We start from the raw sequence: 26,700 nt of genomic DNA, 5'->3' as shown, positions 1-26,700 counted from the left end.
TACATTTTGCTTCTTTAGATTTCCCTCCTAAAGTTTAAATATTTACTCTTGTTTAGCTCCTTTTCCAGGTGTAGAAGTAGAGTGACATCCTTTTTAAAATTGATTTAGATTCACTCCAAGACCTCACTGCACATTTAAACATGTTGCAAGACTCCACGACACCTTCAAGTGTTTAAGCCTACAGCTGCTCCTTTTACTTCCCTTTTTTTGCTTTCTAATGCTTCTGATTTTCCCCTTTCAAGCTTAGAAACAAATGTGGTAGATTTTCTGCATGGCATCTATTTGGTAAATAAAAATTCTATTCTCTTCTTTTTTTCCTGGGAAGACCAGAACGTGGATCACCACATCTTCTGTTCATACTCAACGCCTGAAATTCATGGCAATTGCAGTGCAAAATCTTGCTACCAAAGACTTAACAATATAACGTACATTAACAGGGAAGAGATCTGTATCTAATAGTGTACCAAATTAAGAATAAAATAAACACATAAAGCCTGAGCCTTAATACACACAGACCAAATACACTACCACAGATCTTACCCACAGAGTATAACACTAGAAAACTAGCAGAGAAAAATCACTATTGTTTTAAAGAAAAAAATAATGTTGACAGTTATTTTTTACCATTTAGAAACAAAAATATGGATGTTTTCTGTAAGAAAATCAGGGTAGAGAAATTAATCACATTTAAGCCATTAAGTCCCAGCTCTACTTTTCCTGAAGCATCTTAATAGAAAAAAAAATCACTGTATTATATATATCCCTTCTTATTTTCCACCATATGCTATCTCCTGTGAGTAAGGAAACATTCATTTCCGCTCATCTGTATTTACATGCTAAGGTATTATAGATAAAAATATATCAAATTACTCATTTCTCAGCAAAATTTGTTTTGTAAATGAAATAACTCCTTGAAGGGTTAAACTTTGATAAAAGTCTAAAAGTTTGTGCCACTGACTTCAAAGAGCAGCACCTAGGCTTTTCTAGAGACAGTAGTTTTGGAAAAAAAACTGTAAAGTAAACACAGTAAAAAGAAGCACCTTCTTATCTTTTTGGAACCATCCCTCCAAAGCATTTCTACAGAGTAATGTTTAACTTTGTTTTCATTTCTTTGGGTCAGAATTTAAAGCTGGAAAGCCAGAAGTTCAGCTGGGGTAAGACTATACCAGATCCTGTCTCATGGACCAAGTAATAAAGAAAAAAACCAGAAATCCTAAAGATAACTTATTTATATTTTTCTTAGTCAGTTTTGGGGGGGGGGGGGGGTTCTTTTTGAATACGTTGCTTGAAATTAAATATTTAAAACCGTCCAAGTGTTTTTAAAGTGTTTTAATAGTGACCAGGATTTCTTAAATGTTTAAATAATTCTGTTCAAATTTTGTGGAGAAATTCCTGCATTCAGCTGTGAATAAACAACACCAAATTCTTGATTTTTAGTACCTCCAGCTCAGAGTCATCTTTTAGCTAGCTCCCCCTGCTTTTTCCCACAGTAGCATATTAGCTGGAATCCTAAATATCACTTGGGGAACACAGTGACAGAAATGAGACCAATTTTACTCTGAAGGAAATTTTAGAGAAATTAGGGGAATTACATCAGGAAGTAATTTTGCTCAGCCTACACAGAGAGCCTACATGTCCTGTTCAGTAAAGTCTGTTAAATTGCCACTACAATGTAACATTTTATCTGCTCTCTTCAGACTCACATGTGTATTTAACCCTACTGCTTTTGGGTCCTGCAGGAGGCCACACAGAGTTTGGGGGGCTTGGGTAGATAGCCACATAGAGCTTGGAAACAGGAAAGCATAAAATGTTAACTAAGGAGGATGTGTCATCAACAAGAGTCTCACCTTAGACAATAATATTTTTACTTAAGGGAGTTAGCAGCAGGGATAGAAATATCAGAGTGTGGATATTTTATGGACAGACAGTACCCTTTACAAACATTAACATTCTCTTAATTTGCTAAAAGCTGCTCATGGAGGTATGCGAACGGCTAAGTCAGTCACAAGGACTCACCCTATGAAGGGTGCAAAAATGACATAAAAAGTTGACTCTATGTCCATTCAATTTTTTTCCTGTTCTGTCACTTGCTTTGAAACAAGTTTTAGTTATTATTTTAACAGTGTTCTGAAAAAAAAATAAGATAAACAAGCTTCTGCCCTTGTAACAGAACTGTAACAGAAATAATAGATAAACTAATCTGAGAGATTGCTCTGGAGGGTTTTTACATTTTTTTTAAGGCTGACCTTTAACACTTTCTCTTGAAAAGCAGTGTTTTATACATTTTTTAATCCAACCTTCTGTAATACATATTCCAATGTCAGTTAGACTGGATCTATAGGGATGCAGAGACAAGCATCATTTTATTATAGTAATAAAAGACAGGAGGAATATGTTCTTGTGGATTTGTTCCCTTTGAAAATTTTATCTGTGAAAAGAGAGAAACACTGTGTTTTTAAAGACAGCAGAGATATAAAATATCTATTTCATATGCAAGGCTGAGTTTAACTTCATGTGGACTTTCTATTTTCCCAAACCTTTAGCCACAAAATCATACAAAAACATACATATATCCTAACACACAAGAGAATATGCCTAGCCTATATATTCATTTACTTATTTCAATTTTTTAAAAGGCTACTCCTTAAAAAACAGAAGTCACATTTACTAATAAAGTAATATACAGCTTAAACCCACCAGATTTTTTTTTTAAATTATCACTGGTGATACTCTAGTTTGACCAGCATATTAAGCTTGCTGTTGCCTTATTGCTGTACTCCCCAGTGCAGAGGTCATGCCTGGAGCTCATGCAAGGCAGTAAGTGAGTGTAAGACAAAAAACACCACATGCCCCTGGCTTACCTCTCTTTGATGTCCTGAGGTGCAGCTCCTCCAGGTTGCCTCCTCCCCAGCACTGCCAAAATGCCCTCTGAGAGGTTAAGCAAGCATCAGTCCCTTACGCTCAGAGTCTGGGCACTCTGCTCTGCCCACACTGTGCCCCTTTCCCCTTTTTTGTGGGCTGTGGCAGGCAGCCCACAAAATGGGCCACCATTCACCAGCTGCTCACCTTGCACCCATGGGTGGGATGTGCCCTTGGGGACTCTCCAATCCTGTACCTCTCACAGCCAACTTCATCATCGCTCCTCTCCTCTACCTCACGGACACTGAACAAGCCAAAAGTGCTCTGGCACTGATCAATAAATTACTCTGCTTTACATGGTTCAAATTTAAGCTTTTTATTTAGTTTTTAAATTAAAAAAATAAATTTCGTTATTAAATAGTGGAATGAGTCTAAACTAATGTTAACATATTAATTCACTTGCTTTAGGATACCACCAGAGAAATAATTGAAGTTTACCACCCGGACAAAACTTTCTGTTAGAAAGCTCAACAGTGGCGTAATTCAGTTAAACAGGAAAAAAAAAGCCCCAAAAGTCTTAATGTTTACAATGAACGTTAGAAGTAAACCTCTGGTTTTAGCATCATCCGACTCTAGTTTCCATCACAAAGGCAGTCATTGTATTCAGAATACTATACCACAGTGCTAATGTCATCGGCTTCATCTGGTTTCTTTTGCCTGCTTGGCAGGGATTTCAAGTACTCCAGGTGCCTCCTTGCATCCTCCTGGTTCTGTCGCACGTAATAAACCACGTAGGAGATCACCATGGTGAACCAGCCAAACATGGTGACCAGCATGGCGTAGTCAGTAGTCTTTTTAGGGAGGTTGCAGAGGTCGGCGTCGCTGGCAGCGTTGAGGAAGGGCCTCCCCGCGTGCTCGTCCAGCACAGAGGTCTTGCAGATGACGTTGTTGGCCGTCTCGTGGTTGGAGGCCATGCTCCGCAGCACCTGCTGCAGCGTGCAGTCACAGTGCCAGGGGTTGTTGGCAATTCTGGCCCTGGCCTTCAGGTTGTTGAAAGCGTTTTTGTGCACGCTTTTAATCCGGTTGTTGGACAAATCCAGAGTCTGCAAGGTTTCTGCCACCCCTTTAAAGGCATGTTCATCGATAAACTCAATCCCATTTTTTGATAAATTGAGTACTCTCAATTGGTGCAAGTCCTTAAAAATTTCGTTGGGGATGGATGTTATCTGATTGGAGTCCAAATAAAGTAAGACTGTTTCTGCAGGAAGATCTCTGGGTATCTCCTTGAGGTTTGCATTGCTACAGCTGACGTTCAGACCTCCCAGCTGACGTTCCCACCAGGAGGGGGAACAGATGCAGCCTTTTGGGCACATACTGGCAGAATGAAAGCACAGTATCATGAGGACAAAACTTTGTAAGAGCAGACACATGGAGAGGGAACGAGTTAACCACAGGTCTACCAAATGCATGCTGGGCTGTAAGCATAATCACATGACCATTTCTCATTCAGCCGACAGGGTGGGAAAAGGATTGGCAAAGCTGAAACGTGGCTTCATTTTCTTCGGCAGGATTAGCAAACACTGGTTACTAGCACATGGGCTTCCTCATGGTCAATACCCTTCTTAGAAGCATGCCTACAGAAAAGAGGGAAAAAAGGTTTTTTATACCACAAACTCAAATTCTTTGTTTTCATTAAAAAAAATAGAAATAAAAAGATGTTAAAGGGAAATGCCACGCTAAAGAAATGATTTATTATCTTAAGTAACTCCTATTAGCATTAATCTGAGTTTAGTGCATAAATCCCCAGGACATTTTTAAGAGGACAGAGTACACTTACTACAAATTGCATGGTTTTGGTCTTTAATACTTATTAGAGAAGGCACTGGTTTGCTTTTATCACAGACTCTTCTAAAACAGCTATAAAACTAAATTGCTTTTTCCCTTGCTGAAGTAGAAGATGCATCGATAGGAGCTAATACTTGTATCTCCAGCAACAGTGACAGGTTAAGTGAGGAATCTGTGGTGGTTAATGTGAACTTATCTCAAAATTATTTATGCTATTTTAAGTCCAAATCCAAGTACTTCAGCAAGGAAATATTTTTACTATATCAAGGAACAAAAATCAGGTACAGCAAATGCTGCTAGAAGACATGACAATCACCCGCCACCTCCTTGTTTGTCTCCCCCTCCTTCTCTTTTGCTTTAGAACGCTGGATTCCTTGTATCTCCCAGCATTTGGTGAGAGCCACAAACACAATTTCTACTTCCAGTTTTTTTGAAAATTTTCTTTTCATGTAACAAAAAGAAATGGAACAATTGCCAAAAACTCACATACCCCGCCTCCAAAACAAATAAAACTCACAAAACCTATATACGAGCCAAACACTAAAATATCTTATTCATGGCATGTGATTTGCTAATAGGACGTATGAAAAATACTGTTTCTGTTTCTCCCCCCTCAAGCTGGCTTTAAAATAGCAAACATCCAGAAGCTTTTCCATTTTCTCCTTTAATTGGAATACAAATACAGAAGTCTGAAATGCTGACCTATATGGTTTCAAAGACAACCCTTCCTCCCCACCACCACCCCTATTATGGTAAACTATGAATTTAAAACAACAACAGGTCCATTTGTTTTCATGTACATGCTCTCTGTCTTTGTAGAAGCTCAGATATGTGTAGCCTTCAGGTTGTATTTACATATAAATGAATTATGTTTTTTTCTAAATCCACACTGTAGCCCACTGAACAAGAAAATCCCTGCACGGAGGATATGTGTGATTTTACATGAAAAAGGAGAAATTGCATTGCAATCACTTTTTTACTTGCAGAACTGACATACCAACTGCAGTTGCTGACACATTGCAGTAATGTGGATCGGATGTGTCAAGCATAATTTCAAACTCATAGCTCAAGTTCTATTTAACCCTTTCTGCTGAGGCTCAGTATGCCAGCAACCCCACAGGAAAAGAAAAATAAAACAACCCAAACCAATCTTAACAGCATGTACATTACTTGTGATTACTCCATGGCTTGGGAATGCTCACACAAGCTCAGCATACTCTCACTGCAACTACTGGAGTGTCACCACTAATCTTCAACTTACCTATTGTTCAAATCAGTGATTGCCCAAGAACCTAAACAGAAAGCTTGCACTTGGATTCCATAAAATCTCTACTCTAAAATTAAAAAGAAATGTACTTGTTCCAAATGAGAAATTGTGAAGTTAACCCTGGAAATGTGAAACTGCTTAGAAGGGAACTAAGCAGAGCATGAAAAGTTCCCTTTGAGGAAAGAGAGGTGAGGCAGAACCTCCCAAGTCAATGAAATCCTTCATGACCTCTGTGGAAAAAACAGGGTTTACATGAAAGAACCCTGCTGCGGTGGGTGCATCCTTCCCATTTCTCCCTTTGGTTCTTTGGTCACTGCAGTGCCTGCTCTTCAGACCAGACAGAAATCTGCTACAGGAGGGGATAAGCTCCAGAAGTTGTTTTTTCCCAGCCTGCCCAAAAGCGCTAAGTACTTGCTAAAATGTGCAGCCCATTCGGAGGCCAAGCTGGAGCTGGCAGCTGCTCCCCCTGGCACTCGGAGCCGGCAATCTGCTGCTCCCTCCAGCAGCCCTGGGTGCTGTGGCAGGACAGCCTGTCCCCTGCAAAAACAGCACCTATTTTCTTCTCCCTTCATGTTCATGTGTCTCACTACTGTGCTCCTGCACCAGAAGAGTAGATGAGTGGTCCAGCTCATCACCACAGAAGGAGCATCATCTCATCACCTACTACTTGTACTCAGCGGCTTCCCATCACTGGCACTGGAGCTCTACTGCAGGAAGGGACTAGGGGGAAAGAGCAAAGACCTGAAGCAGTCTCGGGTGTTTCATTTTATAGAATTACAAAAATGATACTGTTCTCATCAGAGTGTGACAAATTAATATCAAATTCGCTTCATTACAGGCTAAAAAAAACCCAGTCAACCTGGAAATACAGCGTAGACTCTGCTGAGTCCTTCACAGCACTGCTGCATCACCAAAGACCATGTATCAGAGACCCCAAGCCCCTTTGTAGAACATCCTGATCTCACTGAAGACAAATTAATCTATTTAATGCATTAATGTGTTTAGAGAAAGAAGTAGAGTCATTACAGACTAAACAGGATAGTGTTTAATGAAGCAGTGCCTCTTCCAAAGGCCTAACTAAGTAAATTAATATAGAGAGGAAAGAACTCGCAATGTTTTAAGTTGCTAGATAGAGCAAATACAAGTTTAAACCTGCAATTAACAACCCACTCAACAAAACTTGTCTCAATAAGAACAAAGCTCAGCAAATTCCCAGTAAATTAACCAGAAGAAACACAATGGGACTGAACACCAGTCAGGATAAACAGAGCTTTATTTGCTTCAGAATATGCAATCGAAGGGATATCTGAGGTTTGTTTTAAACAATAAACTTAGAGCAAGAACTTTCTTTACTTCTAGTGACTGCAAGAAAAGAAAAGAAAACTAGAATTCACATATTTCTAATGCCAGTAGGAAGATCTGTGGCTTCTTGAGCTGTATCTAATTTCCTCTTGCTTGGAACACAATAAATAAAGAAGGTGTCAAAGTTGGAACAAACACAATAGAGATATACCAGAAGACACAGTAATGACTACAGACAAAAGCATGAAAGACACAGAATTAAAATAAGTATGTGAATTAATTATAAATCTGCAAATAAAGCAAAAAGAAAAAAAGAAATTAAAAAGTGAAGGAAGGCACAGGGAAATGACAGCAATACCAGGAGCACTTGCAGCACTGTGGTATAAAAAAGCTTTTTGTGCACATTTCTAAAATACAAGTACAAACAGAGAATGCCTAACACCAAGTCAAATATTGCAGGGGAATAATACTACAGACAAAAGATTGCATAGAAGAGCTCCTTACAGTCTTGCAATTTAAAGGTTTCCAAGGCTTCCTCTTCTCAAGTTCCCCCAAGACCATTCACTCAATGCCTATATCCAACAATGTAGGAAAATGTACAAATCCTGAAATCCTCAGGGAAAACACACTGCTTTTAATACATAGATTTCTACTGAGCTTCAGGCGTCAGGTACTTGCAAGTGTTTGTCTTTACTACTAACAAGGTGCAGAGACTGTATCTCAGCTTCTGAATGCAACACTACGAAATTATCTAATTGAACAATAACTTCTCCCCACAAGAACCAGTGATGTGAGGAAGCACTGGTGCCTCCAACTACTGACATGGGAAAAGGCTTCACAGACTCAAGAAAGTCACACAGAAAGTCCAGGACAAGACAGCCTGCAATATTAATTTATCCTGTTTTGTCTTCAAAGAAAGACTTAGGACGATAGGAAATCCTATAACCATCACACAGAACAGCCAAAAAATGACACAGGCTGAGATGTTTTTATGTTTAGGGCAATACTAAGACAACAAAAGATGCAGAAAAAGACAATCCATCATATTTGTTTAGTTCAATATGTCTGACTAGGGGAAGGAGTTTCTACTGCAGTGTTGAGACTGATTTCAGAGTCCACATGGCAGCTTAGGTCATCACCCAAGTACTCTCACACCCCCTGCCTCCACAGGAGAGAATGGACCAGATACCAAATCCTTGCACTTGAGAGCTAGCCACTGCTCTCAGAGGACTCAAAAGCAGAGACTACAACCAACCTTGAGAGGTATTCTGCCTACAGTATGTTGAACACACACAACTACCCAAGCCCTCAGGTGAAATCAGTGGTGCCATTTGTTGATGACACTCTTCCTGCAAATTTTTATCTTTCAGATGCAAGAGAGGGATTTACTCCCTATTTGTTCAGCAGATGGCTTCTCCAGGCATTGTGTATCTACATTTTAGTAGGGTCCTTCAAAAATTACTTCCTAGCACTACAAAAATAACCTGTGACAGTAAAATATCTTTGTTTAAGTTGTTCCAGTAGGACAATACTTCTACTTGGAATTTCATCTGAATTCTCAGACAGCGTCAGGTAAACTCCCAAACATTTTTTTTGAGGAAAAATCAAGACCATTATCCTTCTCCTGACAGCTCTTCATCAAGCAAGACCTCACACATAATGACAAAACCATGACCTAATGTATTTAATATAGATGTTTTTATGGGAAGATTCCTGTCGTAAATCACATAATGAGGGCCACAAATTAGGTCTGTAGAACAGGATCACACAGGTATATTCCAACACAAGAGCCCCCAGACTCACACACAGCATCCTCACTTGTTTTGCCTGCTTGTCAGAGCAGCAGCTCTCTGTTCTCTCTTCAAAGCCGGACCCACTGATGAAAAAGATTGCATCTGTAACTCCAGCAGTGTCAAAGGGGTCACAGTTAACTACTAATGCTCAGCAACTGCACACACAGCTTGTACTTAAGGTTACTGAAGGCTCCTTTTTTCCTCCAAAAAGGAATTTCTTTTGACTGTAGCTGATGTGCTCAAATGAGCAGGCAGGATCAGAACAGGGAAAAGGAAGAAGCCAATGGATCAACCACAGGGGGTGAGCTGTTGGCTGCATCATGACTATACTCAATCTGTCTGGTCTGTCACTTTTTAACCACCAGAAAAAGTGGAAAAAAATTATGTACAATCCAACTTCCTAAGAATGTGGATCACGGGGACTGATGCACAATTCACCTGCCTAGACTTACCATGCTTCCAAGGATATACAGCTGTAAAGCTTAAGCGACTTTGCTACTAACTTTACGCATACTACTACCCAGAGAAGCCCTCATTTGAAAATGGATCCCCAATGGCACTGCAGGCTCCACAATCCCTGGGATCACTGTGTTCTCAGTTAATACTGAAGGTATCCCCACAAACAACTGCAGGCCCCCCACATCAGAAATGCACTGCACCTATCAGGGTGCCTCCCATCCTCCTCTCGTACAGCCCATACAACTCACATATGAACCTATGGGCAGCTCCACTGCCTTCAAAAGAAGCTCTCAAGTCCCAGTAAGCCCTCAGGAGATCCCTGAAAAAGAGCTCAATTTTTCAAGCCTGGTCTAAATAAAGTCTTACCCTTCAGTGTAACAACTTTCTTGCGTGCCAGCATCGGAATTTTGATACAGAATTAGAAAAGTCCAGGAAATGAGACTCCTACAGGGATCTTTTTTTAGACATCTTTAAAGCAAACTTGCACTTTGAATAAATATTAAAATTTTATAACTAAAATTTATTGAGCACTGAAAAAGATCATTATTTTAACTTCCAGAAAATCACTGAGATGCTTTATAGTTTTGAAAGACCTGACATTATTATAACTTTTTTCCCTCCTTTAAGACATCAACTATGTTGGTTTATAGAAAAGATGCTCATTGATAAATCTAGTTTTCTATTTTCTATTAAAACAGGTCTTAACTTTACCATATTGAATATTTTTGGGTTACATCGGGTTTAGCCAATTAACCATTGAAATAGAAAATATGTCCCTTTCTAATACATTGCTTCCCATGAGTTCTGCTTCCTGTAATGCCAGTCTGCTTCTTATAAAACACACCCCCCCCACCCTGCTATCCCCCATCCACAGAGCTGTGGTTGATGACTTTGTACCCCTCTTTTTTTCCCCACTGTCATAAAAAGCCATATACTACTTCATCTCTAAAATATTACTTTGCAATTAGTATTGACAAGACAGCCATAAAATGGAGATTATAGGCTAAAATTAACAGGTGATTTTCCAGCCTGAAAAGTCCAGTTAGCTAGAGGACTAAGAACAGGACAATTTTATCTGAACCCAAAGAATGAGATTTGCCACCGCTACTCCCAAACAATTGCTAATGGCATATTTAGGAAGAGTTAAAACAGAAAAGATATTTGGAGAAAGAACTATCTATATGCCTCCTATGCTTAATGAATCTGACACTCCTGGTAAACACAGACCTCCCAGTAAGCTGCACACTGGGCTGTCCTGTGCACCAGCTTTGAGGGATCTGTGCCTCTGGAGGCCAGCAGAGTCTATGTCCATTGGGGAAAAACCTCCATCAAATCCTTCCTGGCTCCACCAACACCTGCAGGCTGAATCAGCCCACAAATTTTCAAAACACAAGATGTAAAAATAGGAAGTTGCAGGAGTTTTTTTACACACCTATGGACACATGATAAAACTACACCATGGCAATGTGAGTGACTGACTGACTGACTGGGCACTGAGCTGAAAAGCGATCACGTTTGTGAGCTGGAGCTGGACAGGAGCAGTAGGACCCAAAGGGGAATGCAGCAGCCACTTCTGACTTCTGTGCTGTCTGTGCACTATGAAACATCAAATGCATGGGTACCAAGTGAATTCCTCCAAACAAACAATCCAATCCTTTAAAACAATGCCATCTCTGTGCTGTTAGCACACCAGGACCAAGGGCAATCTCACTAGCCGCACAGAGGGACTGTGAGTCAGGCAACTCAACCCTCTCCATGGCTCCAGGACAACATGGAGAAATTCCATTCAGCAGATCAAACAAGAACCTGGTTTGGACTCCCAGAACAATCTGTGAATCTCTTTCACACATCTCTCCCTGTCACCCCTCAAATGTGGAGGCCTGGCTGCTCCACAACTCAGCCACCTTGAAGGCAGGCAGCTAAGATGCTATGAAGCACCAAACCAGAGAGGTGCCACGACCTGCTTGCAAGGTGCCAGGTCATTTCAATTCCCAGATGAAAGTCTCCAGCAGTGGAAGAGTTTCAGGATTTCAGAATATGGCAAGATGAAAAATCCTAAAGCAGTAAAAAGAGAAATTAATAGAAGCCAATGGCAAATGAGGTAGGAAAAAAGGGGTGCAAAAGATCACTGGTTCTATGAATAATTGAAATGCCATGATTAATCAGTGTGAGCCTGAACTTAAACTACATAATGGATTCATTATCTAATGAAACACCAAATGTACTCAAACTGAAATATTCTCCCCTAGGACAGGACTCAGAATGCCAATCGACATTTTGTTCCCAAAAACATCCAGTACAGGCATCTATATATAACTGCAAACTTTTTCCAGTTGTAGAAGCGAAGCGTGTAGGTAAAGGTTTATAGATCCTAAGCTGTGAATGCCTTCCCTTACCTGTCACAGAGTAATAAAATGGTTGAGGAGAGCCAAATGAACATTTAAATTTGCAATTACTTTCTGATTGTGAGATCACTGAATGTATCACTCCTTATTACAGATTAACATCTTAATTATACTGTGTGGGCAAATGAATCAGCACTTTAAGACTGATGGGTTGGGTACATGTTCAAAAATGCATTTGACTTTTTTTCCTTTTAACATCAAGTCAGGAATTATTTTGCAACTCTCAGCTGATAAATAATTGTGTGAAACTTAGCAGATATAACAACAGATTGATGACAGAAAAAATATTACCAATCATCTACTATGAAGCTTTGCTCTTGGAAGTCTTCTGTGGCAACACATTTCTTGGAATGAAATTTGGTAACTTGCTGGAAATTAAAGAAACAGCTGCTGGGGATGCTGTTAGACCTTGTTCTTTTTAGCCTTAACAAAGATTGAATCACCGGCTTTTTAGAAGGTATTCAGTGCTGCCTATTTCTCTTTGTTATCTCCTGACATAGACTACAGACGGCTTCTGTCCCTTCCCTGAGCTATACCCTGATGGGAAATATAAACAGCATTTTGCGTGCACACCTATGCCATTTGAAAAAAAAAAAAAGTTACATAGACTTTCACTGCATATGTAGTTGCAACATAAACCAAGTTAAAAATGAAAGGCACAAGATGTAAGATACATGATAATCTTTAACATCATTTATCACTACATTCAGAAGAAATTGTCTTGACAACCTATAGAAGAAATGAACAAAGATCAAGATATGCCAATTACTACTCAGCAAACACATCTGCAAAAAGATTTTTTACCACTATGTAAGAACATGAAAAACCACATTACAAATGCTAAAGGACAATGCTCCAACACACATAAACGACTACTTGTGAAGAGCTCTCCAAAGCCTCACCACATTTTTCTAGATTATTAGTGTGCATCAGAGTTTGGGATTATATTCTACCAAGCCTCAGTCACATTTTCTGAGAAAACATCAACAACCATTCTATTTGGCAAGAAAATCCTTTCCAGTTGCAGCTGAGTCAATCCTCCACATGATCAATAGTAGGAAAAAATATACTCTGAAAGCTTAAAATAACCTGAAGTGGAAATGCTTCATCTTCCTTGGGTAAAGAGATCCACACTAAAGTCCTTTCTAAAGCCTGGTTATGAGGAGAATACCTAGGAGCCTTTCATGAATAAGGAATGCTGCAGGTTTTCAAGAAATCTGATACAACCCAATGGAAAATGCTTTCATCATGAGATGTCAATTTCACAATATTTGCCGATTTATTTTTCTCCCATATTATACAATAACATGATCAAAGTGAAACAGACAAGTGCCCAGTTGGAGCCATACTCTTTCCAGTAGCTAATGATGGATGCTCCTTCAACTTAATTAGGCAGAATCTATCAGATCAGAGAAAATCTTGTCTTGATCTCAAGATAATTACACTGATTACCTCAATGATTACCAGCATAATCAGTGGCAAGTCTTGCAATTTAATCTTGATAACTGCATCTGGCGACTGCAGATGGTGTCCTTGCCCAGTTGAAGACCTCATTCTATTTTTGCAAAGTGAAAATCTAATCCCTGCTAACAAAACTGTGTTATCAGAAACTGGCAGGCCTTTAAGGAACTAAGGCTATTGCAAAGACAAGCAAGATTCAGACCACCTAGAGACCCTTCTTCCTCTTTTAAGGGCGTTTATTTGGTTCTGTGTACCATGATCTTTGGGCTCATTTGAGGTTCACCCAAATGCTCCTGCAACTTAGTAGAAGACAGAGGTTTTAATTAGGCTGGGGAGGCTGTGCTGATAATGAAGTCAGCAAGGCAGAAATGAGTGCGCTGACCTGAGGGGACTGCTCAGCGAGGGACACACTGGTGGCTCTGCAAAGCTGCCATCAGTGCCCAAAGCAGTAGCAGGACAGCAGGACAGCAGGACAGCTGCTGGCAGCAAACACCTGGGCACCAGGGAATGCTGCAAGAGGTGCTGCACACTCCAAAGCACAACAGGGAGAAGGAGAACAAAGCAAAGAATGGCTGAAAGCTGCTTTTCCCAGCTGACCCTCTGTCACAGAGCAGCTTCCCAGGACAATGGGTCACCGCAGGTGAAACCACTTCTTGGTTTAGACAGCTCAACAGGAAATACAGATGTGAGCAGAGGAAGTGCCACAGTTTAGCACCCACTTTCACAAACTATTGCTTTTACTGTGTCTACATTACCCTGCTGCGTTAAAACCCAGGAAGCCAAGGCTGCTTCTCTTCCTGCACTCTTCTCTTCCTGTCACTCTTCCCAGTGACACAAACACAGAGCAATAATTCATGGCACAAAGAATTTGAAAGGAAAGAAGCCAGCAGAAGCTATTACTAAAATGAAGCAACTTGAATAATAGTAATACACAAGATGAGACTAGCAAGGAAAAGAACATACTTCCACAGCAATTACCCTGAAAAAATCTTAAAGGGGAGAAAAAAGCCCCACAAGATAAATTAGCAAAAGGGGACAGCAGTTAAAATATAGTACCTCAGCAGTTATTAATTCAGCTCCTTGTGCTTTGAAATATGCTACCTGTATATTAACAGGACCTTAAAGAAGCATGCAGAAGTAGAATAACTCATTTAGAAAAATACAAGAAAAATAAAATGTGTACCAGCATATAAAAGAAACCAATCAAGTTTGAAAGTTCCAATTAAAAGCTCTAAACTTAAGAGTGAATACTCAAAACCACAAGCTTCTCCTAATGAAATCAAAATTGTTATTTAACAATATAATTCAGAAAATAGCAAAAGGGACAGCAAGTTTGGAATAATTATGAGATCAATAAGCAATTAAGCAACTTTAAAAGACATTCAAATAACCTACAATCAAGTGACACACTGAGCTGCAAGCCATTTGACCTTGCCAAAGAAAGTGGCTGATCAGTGACGCTGGTTTTGCTGTGCCAATGGCTATTACACCTGCACACTGCCATTTGCATAGCTGGAGAGCCAAGAGCATATCTACAACATCACACTTCCATTTCTGCACCAAAGGTGTCAAGCAAAGTATAACCTACTGTATCAAACCATCCACCCAAAAACCACATCCCCACTTCTAATATTTTAATCCATGAACAGCTTCAAATAACTGTAATTTCTTTTTCATTAGCTGCCAGGGAAACTTAGCCTTTTTTTTTCATGTCCTAATAATAGATTTTCCCTCCATATTTAGGTATCATTATAACTCTCAAAGCTCAACATGTGGTAATTTGGAATAGTCAGACAAAGGGATTTTGTACTTTCATGAAAGCAAGACTACCAGGTTCCCATCAGGACCCACTTTTAGCTCTGCTGGGTGCTACTACCATTAGAAGCTATGGAAAAAACTAGCCCAAGTACAACTTCTGCAGCCCTGCTATAGGTAAGGATCTCCCAAGAAAGCAAAATCTAACAGTGTAAACCTTCAATGCCATCTTGCGCTGGCAGCACTTCCCTAATTAAGAATTTAAGGCCAGATGGAGCCATTAGATCATCTAATCTGACCCCCTGCCTACCACATGACGTGTCGTTTTACCAGTAAACCTCACATTGAGCCCAAAAATTTAGGTCAGACTGAAGCGTGTCTGAACTGAGAAGACTTCTGTGTGCTCAGGGCAATACCTTTTGTGCCCACTGTTCTTGCAGCACCCTGTATCAACAATCACCATAAGAGTTACACTACTCCAGCAGACATATCTGCTCCACCAGGGTCCAGACACCAAGCAAGAGTGTTTGTTTTCAAAAGAAAGGCTATACTGGAAGATAATGTTCCACTGTTCATCATCAAGAGCTCTATGTTACCGCTTTCTCCAAATGAAAGTTAAACAAACTGGCTATTTTTTAATCTGCTGGTGAGTTACATCAGGCCCTCAGCTGCCATTAAGGAACAGTTCAAATTACATGTGTTACATCTAAGCAACAATCAGCATGTTTTCATTTTGAAATAAGTGCTCTGAAGCATCCCCAAGGCTTCTCAGGAAGTCAGGTAATTTTTATTTTTTTTTAACCATGCAGTAGGGCTTCTCCAAAGTCATAATCAAACTTGCTGTATTAAGTTTCTCTTCAGAGGACATACAATGATAGCAAGTCATTATTACAACTTGAGGTTGCAGGCTGAAATCCTTTAAGGGTTGGTTCTCTGACCCTTACTCAGCAAAAATCTTTAGCCTGTTTGCAGCTCATCAGCTTGGTAAGGGGCAAGTGAGCCTTCAACATTCACCACACTGAAATAAAAGTTATCACCAACTGCTAAATGAAAGGAACAGCTCTAAAAAAAAAAAAATAAATCTGCTTTTCTCAGTGGAAATAAGCACCAGCCTTTATTAGACATAGAGCCTAGCTGTGCAAAAAACAAAAGCAAGGCACAGCTGCTTGACACTGAGTGTGCAGAGATCTTCCACTTAGTCGTTTTTCCCAAGGAGAAAACAAAAGAAAGGAAGAGCCAAAATGAAGTATTGCAATGGCTACCACCAAAAAGAGAAAAAACCCTTGAGGTCACATTTTCACTAAAGGAAAAGAGGTCTTTATCAGCAGCACTAGAGCACAACAGAAACTTGGTTCAATAAAACCCTTAATTTAAAGACAAGAATGTATCAGCTCTTTGTGTGTCCCCTCTGAGGTTACACAGCCAAGTTGACTTTGGCAGACCTAGGTGATACAAAAAGCAGGAGTTGCGAAGGAAAAAAAAAAAATCTTGATTAGCTGGGCAATGATCCAATAAGCAAGACACTCGAGGCTGCAAGTTCACAGTTGAAGAAGCTCAGGTAGAAATAATTTATAGCAAATTAAGTTAGGTCATGATAATGAAATTTAAAGACATGTGGGGCACAATTTATTTTACTAAAGCTTGTTGAAAAGTGAAACCCAAGCAGAGCAAACAGGAAGGCTAATTTAACTCTGGTTACTGTTGGCACTGGCACTGAGACAAACTTAACTTGACACACTTGGAATGGGAAAGAGAATATAAGAATAGGATTTTTAAAAAAAACTTTTTAACACCATTTCTCCACATTTGATCCCGTGAATCATGGCAACTCGTTCCCCAATTTTAAAACATCCTGGCACACAGCCCTCAGTGGCAAGTGCAGTGAAAACAGCTGATTGCAAGGGTTGGGAAAGGATGGATAGCAACATCTGCACTGAGAAGCCCCTGCCATCAAGGAGCAGGAGGGAGGATGGAAAAACCTAATGGGAAAAGGTCTCCCAAGAGGTGCAGTCCCTTTGCAGGTCACTGGAAACCAGCAGAAATGGCAGGAGGGATGCTGTCATCACTGAGGGCTCTGCAAGGTACCTCAACAGGTTATCTGGCAGCAGCCTGGGCTTTGGCTGCACTCAGCAACAGACGAGGTCCGTGATGTCCTCAGCTGTCCCTCCTGCCACCCACGTCCCCCATGCTGTGAAAAACGCCAGGTGAAGGGGAAACAAGAGTCACTATAATGGATGAATGCAGCAGTTTGCAGGAGGGGGGAGGGAGAGAGTATTGAAAAAGTGTTAATATTGAAGTAATAAAGCTTGTGGCCATTTTTCAGTCTGAAACACACAACGCCATAAAACAATGCTTAAAGGCACTCACTTCTGTTCCAAACCACCTGCACGCTAAGGCACCCTGCTATTAGCCCATAAGTTGTTTACTACCAGTCTTATTTCAGTCAGACTCCAGGAGAGCCATGAAGCTGAATTTCTTCACTCAGTACAGGAGTCCAAGTGGCCTCAGGTTTTCCTGGGTATGCCAAGCCCCAGTGTGTCATCCCTGCCCCGTCACTGACCCACTCCTTTCTAGTAACATGTATAAAAGTCAAATCAAAGCAAAGGGAATCTGTGCCTGGCACATGGCACACACACACCCTCCTTTTTGCCTGCTTCTCCTCGAGCTCCTGAAGCAACAGCTACTCTCAGTGAGGTGTGTTCAGCACAACTATGATGGTGGCTTTATCTGCCAGTAAGCATCCCATGTGTTACACTCTCCCAAAATGGTCTGAGCACTGGTTGGTAAAATGAGACTTCTATTTCCTCTCCTGAAACAATTTCCTAAAAAAAATATTATAGAGAAATACATATATGGAGAAATATTATGGAGAAATAATGAAATACAATGGCAAAGCAAATAAATAATGGATTTTCTTTTCAAATTAGCACATTTTCATCTGTTTATTTGTCACTTGTCTCTTTTTTGTTTCTTTGGTTTGCTCTTTTGTTTGGCCCAAATAAAAGCATGTGAGTTCAAAGCAACTCACCCACTTTTTTTCCTCTGTCAGAAGCAAATATTACAATTCAATGACTCTTACAGAGATGTCCCAGCTACAAAGAAAAGTCTTTGTCTCACTGAAAGGACTACTAATTCAAGGACAAAAAGATAGAGGCTAGAAGAATTGTGGTACCTACAGGAAAGATTAAGGCTGACAGAAAAGCCTGTGGAATTGCAGGAATAGTGAAGAATAAAGAGAACCAGAAGTGAATCTCAGGCCTGTGCAGGCACCATGAAGGGAGGAAGCCAGATGTGGGAGTTTCACATGAGAGATCACATTGGCTCACAAGCCCACGGGTGAACTCCTTACAGCCTGGAGCCCAGTGAAACTGCCAAGCCTCAACAAGTTCTATAAATTATACCATCTTTCTGGGAGATATATGACAAACCATGAAATAGCTCAGCAGCACCACCATTCTATTCACTAATACAATAGCGAGAGATACACTGGTATGATGGAAAAAACAGTTTTGCCTGTATTTACACACCTTCACAACGAGTCAATAATGAAAAGGACCCTATTAACTGCCCTCCTTTTTTCAAAGGCACCTTTACCTCTTAGGCACTCAACTACCACATCTCAACACAAGTCAGGAGTCCAGGACATACAAAAAAGTCCAAATGGCCTAAAAAACACTGTTGAGTCCTGGGTTATGTACTATGAAGAACACCACAACAACAAGTAAACTAAACTGTATCACTTGAGAGCAGCATTTTCAAATCTTTTTCCTTGTGCTTCCCATCACAGGAAACATTATCTTACTCATTCTTCTTTCCTTAGTTGCCATAGATGCAGTGCCACAATGCTGAAGCAACATGCAGCCATCTTCATAAGCTGGTCCAGATCTGAGCACAGCTGCACTCCTGATGGCTTCCCTTCTTGCTTTCAGTCTCGCAAAGGTATCCTCCAGTTCCATCCTGCCCTTCCCCACTGGACAGTGAGGATAACAGACTAGCTCAAGCACAGCAAAACAGATTAAGCTTCTGTAATGAAGAGGTGCCATACACCTTTCAGCGTCACTCATTCTGGTCCAAGAACAGTTTGCATGCACCCCAAAAGGATGCTTTCTGAAAATGACAAATCTTCCATCTCTTCCAGCTGCAAGGAGAGCCCATCCTTGCAATCCTACATTTAAAACCATTGCTAGCCCGAGGAACGGCCCAGTGTTAAACCTCAGCCAATACAGTGCTGTCAACCCATCTTCACACTGATCCATGATATGTGAGCAGCAGTAGAGTGTTCACAGTGCTAACAGCCACATGTTATTGAACCACCAGGGCTCTCACAGTGCTCTGTGCTCAAAAGCGTCCCCAGAACACGAAAGGGAGACAACCACAGCTATGGTATCAGTGTGTGCTACCAGCCACCACATGGCTGCAGCACGGCAAGCAAGGAGCCTGCAGGCTGGCAGGCCTGTGGCTCCTTGGGGAATGAGCCTCAACAGCCTCCAAAAGCTCCTATGATGGGTCTGCTTTCCTTTTGATTAATATATTCAACCTCTCCTTTCTCTTTCCACCAAAAAACTGTCATTTTGCAAATAACCCCTCTAGAATTCTTCAAAGTTGCACATAAAAATGCAGCAACCTCTGCAAACAGGGAGGAGTGGGCAAGTCAACCATCAATCCACGAGGTGCCTTCTGAGTTCATCTACCATACTAACCCACCACATCATCATTTCATATTATAAAGTTACTTTCAAGGCTGTACAAAAGCTCCATTAAGAATGAATTATTAGTTCTCCATCAATGATTTTAACATCTGCCTTAGTAAGGCAATAATTTATTAACAACAAAATAAATAGCTAGGCTTCTCTTAGAATAAATTTTAGCAGTAAAATGAGAGGAAAAAAGACTCTATTTATAACTTGTTAGTATACATTTTATTTAAAGTTACCCAAGTATTTCCCAGGCAAAATGCTAGACCCTGCCTTTACTCAGTAAAACATGGCCTGAAGTTTAATGAAGAGGAAAAAAAATTTAATATCTTTTCCTACAGAGTGGCATTCTTTCACTAAGTAGTTTCTTATTTCTGCTGCATTTTTCATAGCATCCATATCAACACTTCTACTAAAATTTTAATGGATATTTAGTGTTACTGGAACATACATGTTTTCTTTATTAAATATGAATTTTAAAAACATTTGAGAAAATTAAAAACATTGTACAACATGAAAAACTTCAACCAAAATACAAAATTTAAACCACGCCGGCATTTTTTTGTCTTTCTGAAAATATGGTACTTTATCAGTTCCTCCTTCTGGAGCTTTCAGTCAGCTCTCTTCAAAACAAAGAGAAGGTGCTTCTTTGGTACACTAAAGGTTGCAGCTCTTTGTGAACAAGGTGGCCCCACTGAATGCTGCTTGGCTGGGCTCACACTCAGGAGCTGAGCAATAATCTGAAGCAGAAGCTCAGATGGTTGTGGTGAGCTCCTGCAATGTGTTTTCACAGGAGACACCTGATGTGGGCTATGTTATAAACAGTCCACCATGAACAGACACACACACTGCAAATCTGACTTCACAAGATGTGATGACAGCAGCAGATATGCTGAGGAAAATAAACAACCTTTTTTTGTGTAGCAGTGCCAGCAGAAAGCAGCCCAGAAGTTGGTACAGCTACTCTTGGGAATAATTACTGCAACACTTCCAGCCTCCCACTAATTTTGAGGCAGTGCCACAGTTCCCATGCACAGCCATTCTTGCTTCCATGCAGGAGGAGGAGCAACCCTGGCAGATCTCCATGTGCTGCCAGGCCGAGTCCTAAGTGCTATGCAACCCTCTGAGAGCCACTGGCTGTTTCTGGAATCTAAGAAAGGGAAAGGCTTTTAAAAAGTTATGATGAACTTAAATCTGGTGGAGTCGTGCTAGAAAGGTAAACGAACACTGCTGAGGACAAGTGGCTCCTCAGCTCTCACTCCATGCAGTGTGGATGCCCCATGTCTCTCTGGAGGGCAGGGCTGACCAACCTGTGCTCCCCATCAGTGGCACATGCTCAGCAGCCAAGGGGTGATCTGTGCTTTGCACCCCTTAGCCCAGACTGCTGCCAGGCTTGGAGCTCAGAGGAAGGCAGGAGCCAAAATCCTGCCTCAGGCTGATGGCTTCACCCAAGAAGCAGCATTTTCTGGTCCCGCTGAACTCAGGAGCTGTCAGGTTCCTGCTGAGCTGCAAATAAAAGCTTTGCTTTTTTTTTTCCTCCTTCTTTCTCCCCATTTGACAACTGCACATAAACACTTGTAGATTGGGACTGTTACACCCCTGCAAGCTTAAAACAACCTTGCTCAGGCACGGACGACAGCTCTCGATGGCAACATGAATGTGACTGGAGACTAATTCCCCTTGTTGTTCTGACACATGAAAACCACCTCTGAAATTGCTGCACTGTCTGTAGTCACTCCTGTTACGCATCTCTGCACAGTCAGCATTCAGCCAAGCCAACACAGGAAAGAAGCACACAGAAAAAACTCTCACCTTTTTGGTAGATTCATACTGCTTTGTGCAGAGTTCCTTCTTAGTGTAATCATGGAAAGACATTATTAGCTTAATTTAAATACAGATCTATCAACAGACTCTAAATTTTTTTAATGCACGCACTCTGCACAGGACTGGTTTGTGTCTAAAGCACATTAAGTGAATCTCTGTCTCTGGAAAGACAGACTACTAGGAAAAAGGCTGTCAATTGAAAAGGTACTTCTTCCTTCAACATTCTATTCTCAGAAAACCCAGGGCCCTGCAACCAATGAGAAAATCTGGAGCCATAAAGGCTTGTTGTCAGCAGAGGAGAACCCAGTGAAGGAACACTTAACCACATTGGACATACACAAGCCCATGGATCCGGGGGGATGTATCATGAGTGCTGAGGGAGCTGACTGAAATTTACAGGAGGCTACTCTAAACCATCTTTCAAAGATCATAGGGATCAGATGAATTTCTTGAGGACTGCATGAAAGCCAGTCTTATTTTCAAGAAAGAGGATCCCATAAACTACAGGCAGATCAGTTTCACCTCCAACCCTGGGGAGGTGATCAGCAAATAAATCTGGGAACAATTACCTTAACATATGGAGTAAAATTAAATGACTGGGAATAGTCAGCATAGATTTATGAAGGCAGAAATCACATCTGACCAACCTGATAGTTTTCTGCAATGAGATGCCTGCTGAGATGAGAGAGAAGTGGATGTTAATTTATCTTGACTTCACCAGAGCTTTTGATGCTGTCTCCCGTAACATCCTCATTGACACACTGATGAAGTACAGACTAAACACAGCAGTGGTGAGGTGGAGAGAACACTGGCTGAACTGCGTGGCTCAAAAAGGCTGTGCACATCAGCACGAAGCCCAGCAAGAGGCCCATCACAAGTGGAGTACTCCAGGGGCCAGTACTGGGACCAGCATCATTTAACATTTTCACAACCAACCTGGAGGGTGGGAGAGAATCTCCAGAAAGCTGGCTGATAATAAAACCAGGGAGGAGCAGCTGATGCACCAGGAGGGTGTGCTGCCATCCAGAAGGACCTGGACTGGCTGGAGAACATGCTGGCAGGAACCTCATGCAGCTCAACAAAGGTGAATTCCAAGTTCTGCACCTGGGTCTGGTTAACTCTATGCATCACTACATGCTGGGGTCTGATCAGCTGGAAAGCAGGCCTGCAGAGAGCAGCATCAGGGTCCTGACAGACACAAAGTGTGTGCCCTCACAGAAAGGTGGGTAACAGCATCATGGGCTGCTTTAGAAAGGGCATCACCAGCAGTTTAAGGATGCTCCTCCCCCTCCACTCAGCCCCAGTGAGACACCTGCACAGAGCTGTGTTAGTCCTGGGCTTCCTGGTATATGCAAAACATGGACTGGAACAAGTCAGCAAAGGCCACAAAGGTGATAAAAGAACTGGAAGATCTGGTGTATGAGAGGCTGAGATTCCAAGGACTGTTCAGCTTGGAGAAGGCTCAGGGCAGGTCTCATCAGTATGTATAAACAACTGATGAGAGACAATAATGAAGACAGACTCTTCCCAGTTGTGCGCAGCAAAGGGACAGGAGTCAATGGACACAAATTGAAGTACAGGGAACTCCATCTGAAAGTAAGAAAATAATTTCTTTTTCTTTTTTCCCCTCCTCCTACTGTGAGGGTGGTCACACCTGGAACAGGTTACTGAGAGAGGTTGTGGCATCTCCATCCAAGTCTGGTGGACATAGCACTGAGCAACATGCTTGAGCATGGCAGTGGACCAAACAATCACCACAGATTCTTTCCAGCCTCAGCCATTCCATGATTACTTCCAATCCAGTTAAACAGAACAGCTGAAAGAACTACAGTTCAAGAAGAAAATACTCAAAAGCAGCAGAACTTAAGACAGAGGTAATTCTAGGCTTCGCAGCATAATGCACATTTTTATTTCCTCTTTATGTTACACAAGACTGTACAACCTGTGTGGTCTGAAGAGATGCAATTCATGGGTTCTTCACTTGCAACAGAGAGTTAGTTATAAACACATACTCCAAACAATCACTTGGCTGAAGATGTTTTCTATCACTCAGATTTTATGAAATATCTTACCACTGAGTACAGTTTTCACTATGACTACAGTAAGTAAGCAGATCCAATTACAGATGTTCTCTTTTAAAAACACTTATTTGAAAGGAACATGGTGTAAAGCATTAATTGAAATGAAGTTCCTTTCCACAAGAACAGTGCTTCCTGAGAAATGGTTATATTAGCCAACTAACACTGAAGAGACACAATTACTGTGTTGCTCTGTGACTCTAAATCAAAATAGTATTCTTCTTTTTTAACTCACACCAGCATCCAAAAGCAAAGGACCAAAACTGCAAACGTTTACTCATTTTTGTAACTGAAGTCAACAAATTGAATTATTGAATTGATAGCATGACAATATCCCCAGTAAATATGCATAAACTTATCTGTAAACTCTTGAAAGGAGAAGTTTTTTAAATTACAACAAGTCACACACAGTCAATTTATTTAGGTAAATAAATTCCTAAGAACCTAATGGACCAATTAAGTGATTAACTGAATTCAATGCATCAAACACCAACTTAGGTGCCTACTCCCATACAAGCTGTTTTAAAAACATTGCTCTTAAAGAAACCAAACAGAGTGAAAAAAAGAAGTTTGAGCCTTTTTTTAAAATGCTTTTGAGCACCAAAATGACACTCAAGCTGGCAAGAAAACAAGGGGAAACTTTCATTCTGTTTTCTGTACACAAATTACAGAAGATAATCCTCAAAGTGTAGCTAGAAAGCTTCAAAATGAAACAAGACCACTGAACAAGCTTTCTAAAATTCCAAATTTTGTTATTAATTTTGTCTGTCAAATGGATTGTAATAGAAAATACATTTTTCCACCCTTCATTTACAATACTCTCTTAGAACATCTGAGGCCAATTCACAACCCTCTACAGGGATATGACATTTGCCAAGAGAAAAAAACCCAACTCTGCAGGAACAAGCCACCAAGGTTTTCCCTGAAGCTTCCTGTTGGGATTTGTAGCCTTAAAAGGAAAAAAGGCTTTTTTTATGTTGGTCCACAGCTTGCCAAACTAAGAGCCCTCGGGTGTGCTTGGTGTCTGTCACTGCATTCGCTCAGGGATTCTGTGTGGCTTTCTCTTGCTATCTTCCAGCAGATCCAGCACAGCTGTTTTCATCTCCTGGCATGATCCAAACCCTCTATCAGGCTATTTGCTTAACCCAGAAATCCCAGAGCTCCCCAGCAGTCTGAGCTCTGCAGGGAAGTTCAAGCACCAGAAGACACTGCAGAAGCAAGGCATACCACCTCTGCCCAACACTTCTACAGGTCCAGATAATCTGGAGGTGAGAAGGGGGGCACCTCTGCATGACCAGACTTTTTCCAAAGCCACCAAGGGAGTCATCCATGAGGATTACCTCTGCATGTAAGCAAAGGACCTACAGGATCATGCAGTTCCTTCATTGGGGGAAAAAAAAATCAACTACCACCTGAATTTTCAAGTTCACAGTAACAGAAATACTTTTGAAATTCATGTAGTAATAGCCCTGACAGCGGACAAATTCCTCTTAAAAGCCCTGAACTATTTGGTTTTACACTTCAAGACAAGAAGTTTAATTTCTACTACTGTTTTACACTGAAGAAAAGCTCCCTTAGGTACTAAGCCTAATAAAAAGGAGCCCACCACATACTTGCCCACAGTCATTAATTTTGAGCACTGAAAACCACTGCTCTCTGCTTTTCTCATGGTGGAAAAGGGCCATGCAGAGGAAATTCAAATGCCCAGATAATACATAAAAATACTATATAATATGGTACATTTAAGCATGGCTACGTAAAGTAAGCAAAACTAAACAGTATGGCGAAGAGAAGAAGTAAAGCAGAAACATATTTTCCGTTATAACACCAAACGGAAGTCACATTCATTTAAGCAAATATTTTTCTATATTGATAGAAGCCAAATACGTGGGGTAAACTGCTGTGCTTTTTTTTCTGTTTGCTTCATATAAAATCAAACAGAAAATTTGTGTTCACATAACACTAAAAACAAAATGCTCTTTGCTATTTTACAAGCTGTTTGTAATGAACATTTTAGCTCTCTCAAAAGGTGAAGAATAAATCAGCCAAACTCTTTATGCATGTCCTATGAGGATACCCTCCTCAGTAAAAACAAATTTCACTAGCCTTAGTCAGTAAGCTGCAGTGGTACGTGCCAAAACTATGACACGCACCAAAAACTTAGAGACTTGTTAAGTGGTAGCAAGATACAATAGAATATGCCTACTGAAAACTACCCACATTTCCCGAATGGCCTTTGAATGGCTTTTCTTTTTGAACAAGAACTTGATGGTTCACATTATATCTGTGCACATTATTTTCTCCTTCTTCCCTGTATTCTAAGCATTCTTCTTACATTTACTTTTTCTGAGATTCAGTAGTGACAGTTTCTTCTTTACACTCCTACATATATTTTGCACAAGCTGTTAAACAGAATTAGTCCATGCTCCTCTTTCACATTTTTCCTGTGCTCTGAAGGAACCTAATACACAGACTTTTGAGAAATCCCAGCTTTGACCCTTACTACCTAGCTACTAACTTGTGCAAACATGGTTTGCCAGGCTGAAGAAAGACCTTGTGGACTGTAGTCATGCAGACCCTCCAAATGGCCACAAGAAATATTTACCAGGTGAAAAGAGGTCCCAGGTGGCTGGCTACAAAGGGGCATGAATACATCCTTTGGAAGATGAGTTGAACATGCTGAGTGTAAACTCTACACTGCCTTCAGCTACCATGACACACCTTACAAACAGATAATCACAAAAACATTGCCTGGTATAATTTCACACTTTGCACTCTGCACATACAATACCGAGGTTAGTTCTAAAGAATACCATCAGCAAGAGGGATGGCTGGGACTTGTACCTAAATACAGAAAGAGATTATTCATTTGCCTTGAGCATAAAGGTACTCACTCCTCAAATTTCATGACAAGTCTTTATTGCAAATTTCCCCTTATCATTCAAAATCAGCATGAAC

At 40.7% G+C, this 26,700-nt stretch overlaps 1 protein-coding gene across 3 annotated transcripts in view; it reads right to left on the bottom strand.

Annotated features, from left to right (window-relative positions):
- Positions 1-3,220: 3,220 nt before the first annotated feature.
- The window catches only part of LRRC3B (leucine rich repeat containing 3B), a 43,839-nt gene continuing 20,359 nt past the window's right edge, over positions 3,221-26,700 (bottom strand). For all 3 annotated transcript variants that reach the window (XM_054273940.1, XM_054273941.1, XM_054273942.1), the window contains exon 2: positions 3,221-4,493. In XM_054273940.1, coding sequence (XP_054129915.1) covers positions 3,531-4,328 — 798 coding nt within the window. In that variant the 5' untranslated portion in view covers positions 4,329-4,493 and the 3' untranslated portion in view covers positions 3,221-3,530. The remainder of the gene's footprint in view (positions 4,494-26,700) is intronic.

The sequence above is a fragment of the Melozone crissalis genome, unplaced genomic scaffold (genome assembly GCF_028551555.1).
Source record: "Melozone crissalis strain CALT ecotype California unplaced genomic scaffold, PUWL_Pcris_2 ptg000016l_1, whole genome shotgun sequence".
Classification (NCBI taxonomy): domain Eukaryota; kingdom Metazoa; phylum Chordata; class Aves; order Passeriformes; family Passerellidae; genus Melozone; species Melozone crissalis.
The sequence above is the reverse complement of the archived record's forward strand: the minus strand, read 5'-3'. Positions and strand labels throughout refer to the sequence as shown.